Here is a 5581-nt window from a genome sequence, read left to right on the forward strand (position 1 = left end):
ATGCCGAGAAAAAGTGATGCAGCTAAAATGGAAGAAGGTAAGTTAATGGCTGGAGGACTGGAGGATTCATTTAGTTTCATTGGTAATTGAAGAAAGTGCAGACAGGTTTACCTATTCAAGGACGATTCAAGCCTTTTTACTTTTGGTCTAGGGCCTAACATCATGTTGGCTTCCTTCTTTAATGTTCAAATTAATCCACTAACTTGTGGCCTCATCCTGATCCTGATGTAATTTGGCTGCTTGCTCTTTTTGGATCAATGCAACACTCACAGTGTAAGAGTTAATTGTGTAATTGTAGCTAAAAACCTGCACGACTTTAAACGCTCTCAAAGCTGGCGAAGGATGTTTTATAGCTCAGGATGTTCTCTCTTGTTGCTCTTGTCCTGATGCACACAGGGCAAAAAAAAATATGGCTGTATCTTTTTGTGGGACAATATGAAACTAGTATGTTACTAATTATGAAATTATATTTCTATCTTTAAAACCCACCCCACTAATTTTACAGGTTAGGGTTGTGTTCCTTCCTTAAGTTCAACTTCACATTTACTTTCACCACTTCTGCAACCCAAGGGAAGGAATTAGTCTTGATCTGCTCACCCAAGACACATCCAACAGTGCACAACATGATACAAAATACAAGTGCCTGTAACAGATCAGTGCAGTGTAACAATACCTGTCTCTAAAGTGCTCTATAGTGCAGTGAGGTGCTGTCCAGACTAATGAATGGGGCAAGAGGCTCAGTTAATATTGCAAATACATGATGTGTGTGTGTGTGTGTGTGTGTGTGTGTGTGTGTGTGTGTGTGTAAGTTTTCCCTGCATAATATATTCAGAATCTTTCTTGTCTACATGCTCTCAGCTATCTCATGTCTTGCAGTAGTTTTACTTCCTCTTTGTGATTGTCTGCTGTGCCCTGACTGTCTTCACCTGTCCTCCTCCCTGCTGTGTCTCTTCATCTAAAGAGTTCCCAGTGTTTCTATAGTCAGTTTATTTCTTGCCCGTTTCACGTTGTGTACTTGCACGAGAGTTAGTTTCCCGAGCCAGTGTTGCACAACACTTCTTGTATTTTCAAGTTTTTTGCATCTTGCATGTGTTTTTTTGTGGGTTTTTTTGTTTTGTTTTGAGAAAAAGATGCTGCGGTTTACTGAAAAAATCTGCAAACACATATGGAAATGCAGTAAATAAAGAAAGAGAACAACATCAAACTATCTTCTGCTTGAAGTATCAGTTTTAGTTACTGTCCTGAAATTTATATACAGTGTAGTCATCAGTAACTTTAGTGTGTTGGCGTATCTTTCTGCTCGCTCTAAAATAATAGTAATTTTTTTTTTTACATCAATCTGTTTTCTTGGCATTTAACATTATACTAAAAGCAGACTGTATGCTCCAGGAGAATAAACCTCATCAGTTCTCTCTGAGCTTCGTTCCACAGCTCAAAGACTTGTTTGTGAAGTATGTCTGTAATTATAGAGGTGTACACGTGGGAGTGTGTGGTTGGCAGTCTCTCTGTGTTGGCCAGTATTAGTGATCTGTTGAGGGTGTACTCTGCCTCTTAACCAAAGTCAGCTGGTATAAGTTCCAGTGACCTTGCACTGGTTATTTAAAAAAAAATCACCCAAAAACATTCAACAGATTCATGAAATAAAAGCCAGAAAATTCAATTTTAAAAAAAGTATTGATTGAATTAACTGAACCTCTGACAAATAAAAAAACATTTAAATATTAATTTGTTTTTGTGTTTAATTGGGTAATCTATTGGGTAATTTATTTAGGTTTTTGGGAAAACAATTACACTCATAATGTGAACGTCTCAAAAACTCACAAAAACCTGTGTAGTAAATATGATACAGTTGGCATCACACGGGTTGAAAACCTTCTGCAACTTGAAATCTTGAGGAGTAATGACCCCCAGGTTAAGTTAATAAAGTTTTATGTACTTTTGTTTTTAATCACATGTGGCCTGGAGTCCTTTTTGTCTTGAGAACCACATAGGCAGTCTGAATGCATTTTAAACACATCATCTTATATCAAGAAGCCAGTCGATACTAAAATATCCTGCAGGCAAAGAGTCTGTAAATGATATCTGCTGTTCTGGGGCAGGCAGCTGATATGGTTTAAGCCGAGGTGATTACTTGATTCTGTTGTTTTCTTTTTGATTGTGTGTCTTTGTGTTCTTCCTCAGTTGGCATCGAGATAGACGGAGATTTAAGTGAAAGTGACGGTGAGTGAATAAAACTGCAGTTCACCGAACTTCTTTATAACAACGATGAAAAGTTGAGAGTCTAATTAAATGCTCAGAATATCAATCGTGCGGTTTACACAGATGGTGCCACTCAGAGGAGAGGGAACAGGAGGCAGGCGGGAGGAAGAGGAGGCGTAAAGGGACGAGGACGAGGCAAAAAACCGGCCAGTGATGATGATGATGATGATGAGGACGATGAGGAGGAAGACGAAGCTCCCAGGGGGCGTAGAGGAGCAAACAGGAAGAAGCTGGCCAAGAAACGTGGTGGCAATGATGATGAGGATGAAAGCGAGGATGAGCCTCCCAAGAGGAAGAGAGGAGGAGCAGCCAATAAGAAGAAAGGAGGCAAAGCCCAGGACAGTGATGAGGAGGACAGTGATGTGGGGAAAGGAAAGAAGGGAAAGAAGGGAGGAGGGAAGAAAGGAAAGAAGGAGGAAGAAGAAGAGGAGACCAAGGGTAAGAAGGGTGATGGCAAAGGGAAAGGGAAGGGCAAGGGCAAAGATGATGACAAGGACAAGAAGAAGAAAAAGAAAAAGGGTGACAGGTAGGTCAGAGGAAGTCATCGTACCCTCGTGATGAATCTTTAAGATTCTCTGAAGACTCCTCTGAATTCCCTAACAGTCGTTTATGCAGGATTTGACTCCGTCTGCCCTTTCCTCCCCAGTTCATCAGATTCCAACTCCAACTCGAGTGAGGAAGAGGAGTCCATGTCAGAGGGAGAGATGGCTCGGCTGATGGAGGAGGTGGAGGAGAAGAAGAAACTCATCGCCAACATCAGGAATAAGCCTTGGAGGATGCAGCGGAGGCTCAAACTCCTAAAGTAATCTCCTTCTTTCTCATGTTACTCATATTTTAACATGAAACTTATCTTGGACTAAAATATTTGTATTTTAAAAATGGTTTATTGCATTCTAATGAAAATGTTTTCCCATTTCTTCACAGGGAAGCTCAAGAATTTGTGGATAAGTTTGAAGGTGCTTTGGGGAAAGGGAAAGGCCGAAAGTGGTATGCCTACAAAGTGATGATGACAAAGGTTAGGCACAATATTTAGATTTTATCCTTGTGTTTGCTTGTGCTCTGCTTCTCTAATTTGCTGTCTTGTTTTGTTTTTTAAATCTAAGAAATGGATCAAGTTTCAGAGGGATTTTGAAAATTTCAGAACAGCGTGCATCCCATGGGAGAGGAAGATCAAGGAGGTGGAAAGTAAGTTTATTGTTTACAGCTCATCTGTGTTTAGCAGCAATGGAAAACTCCTTCTGGGCGGATGCAAAAACTAAAAATGTTCTCACTGTCCCCAGGTCACTTTGGGTCATCCGTTGCATCTTACTTTATTTTCCTGCGATGGATGTACGGCATGAACCTTGTGCTTTTTGGATTCACCTTTGGACTTGTGGTCATCCCTGAGGTGACATCATGTTGTCCTCTTACCCAGAAAAATATGTAAATGTAAACACTGTATCGTTGATGGTCAGATGTTGATGGTCCAGTTACAAGGCAACAAATATGGCTTTGTTTAATCCAATGGGATTGATTGACAGTTAATTTTGTAATTAAATGGTTGTGTACAGACACCAACCTAATGTAGTCTCCACCTACACAGACAGGAATTACCAAACACCCATTTTTCACTATATAAACAACACTTTGAAGCCATTTACCTTTACCTCCATATAAATTCTCGTTTACTTCAGTTGACAAACTTCACGTGAGACAAACATCTCCCTATGCATTATAAATCCAAGCTGCCGCTGTGGTTCGGTCAGCTCCTGGGTCAGTTAGTTCATTAAGATAAGAACTGGACTTCAGAGGTAGCAGTTGGGAGATGGAGTTGATCTCACAGGCCCCCCCCCCCCCTTTTTTTTCCCTCTCGAGTCTTTTTTTTAATCGATAAAAGGACAATATAAAAGCTTTCTTGCACATAAATTTACCATTGTTAGGAATGTCACACTGATCATCCACACATTTTGAAAGCATGTCCAGTTTTCAGGACAGTGAAGACAAAACCTTTCTGTTATTAAACTCTCATTTAAGAACATTTAAGAACTATTAATTGTTAAAACTGGGATTTGTCGCCATGTTGCCAGGAAGAACTTGCTGGGTGATATTTGAAATTTGCACAAATTCATTGTTTTATGTTGTCTCCAGGTCCTGATGGGTCTTCCCTATGGGTCTATTCCCAGGAAGACTGTACCCAGAGCAGAGCAGGATACTGCTCAAGACTACTCTGTCCTCATGGACTTCAATGTGAGTTTAGCACAAAATGAATTATTTTCTTTTTCTTTTTCTTTTTCTTTTTCTTTTTCTTTTTCTTTTTCTTTTTCTTTTTCTTTTTCTTTTTCTTTTTCTTTTTCTTTTTTTTGCCTGTCCCATTTGGTTCTTTAGCAGTCAGAATTGTTGTCTGAAGACCAACAAGGATACCCAATGGATTTACTTCACCAGATGGATCATCACGGCCTTGCTGTATTGGTCCATTTGATCGACCTTTGTTGTTATTCTTTTTTTTATTTTATTTTCAGTTGTTACAGACGGGACAGACATGAGTGAGGGATAGGAAAGGGGGAAAGAAAGATGAAGGAAAAGAAAAACAGAAGGGAAGAGGGACAGTGAGAAAGGGCACTTAAAAGAGAAAAAAAATCTCCTGAGTCACCTGTTGAGAGAAAAAGAAGAGAAAACAAGCAAAAAAAACAGAGCAACATACTAAACACAACACCATCACGTTATCTAGCTAAGTGTAAACAGCAGTAAATACGAAATGTTGAATGTCGTTGTGTAGCAAGCAGGACACGCAGCGCACAATGTGCTTGGAAATAGCAGCCAATAAAGGTGTAGTTTATGTCTATGAACAGTGAACACCGGTGTGCACACCTGTGTGGATCAGCGCGCTTGTATTCAAAAGGTTTCCCCATGTAATGGTCTGCTAGAGGATGTAGAGAGCCATAGCCCTGTCCCCCAGGGCATGAAGCAGGCATGGAGGAGATCCAGGCCCCAGACATCCAGAGGCCCCAGAGTGCGAGGGCCCAAGGAGGACCACCGGAGGGGCATCCGTGCCACCCTCCTGGGAAGAGCCCCAGATGAGGGGTCACCCAGTAGCCACGGAGCAGAAGCCAGAGGGGGCTGCAGTGGCGTGCCTGCCAGCTCTGCCAGCAGCCAGCTGTGCCAGAGTGAACCGGAGGCCCGAGGGCCACAACTTCAAGTGTTCTACTATAGAAACCTCTTTCTTAGAGTTTCTGTGGAAACATGAGCTCTGCAAAGAAAACCTGTTACATCTTAAAATGGCTAGTAGTTAATGTGATCAGGCCTTTTTCTTCTACTGGAAAGTACTGCAACAACAACAATGGGG

General features: G+C 41.1%; 1 protein-coding gene across 1 annotated transcript in view; it reads left to right on the forward strand.

Annotated features, from left to right (window-relative positions):
• tmc2a (transmembrane channel-like 2a) overlaps positions 1-5581 on the forward strand; it is a 17236-nt gene continuing 11655 nt past the window's right edge. The window contains exons 1-8 of the mRNA XM_014333399.2: positions 1-37; positions 2182-2220; positions 2323-2785; positions 2906-3061; positions 3184-3274; positions 3363-3444; positions 3540-3646; positions 4387-4485. Coding sequence (XP_014188885.1) covers positions 1-37; positions 2182-2220; positions 2323-2785; positions 2906-3061; positions 3184-3274; positions 3363-3444; positions 3540-3646; positions 4387-4485 — 1074 coding nt within the window. The remainder of the gene's footprint in view (positions 38-2181; positions 2221-2322; positions 2786-2905; positions 3062-3183; positions 3275-3362; positions 3445-3539; positions 3647-4386; positions 4486-5581) is intronic.

The sequence above is a fragment of the Haplochromis burtoni genome, unplaced genomic scaffold (assembly GCF_018398535.1).
Source record: "Haplochromis burtoni strain Fernald_Lab_line unplaced genomic scaffold, NCSU_Asbu1 Contig_51, whole genome shotgun sequence".
Lineage (NCBI taxonomy): Eukaryota > Metazoa > Chordata > Actinopteri > Cichliformes > Cichlidae > Haplochromis > Haplochromis burtoni.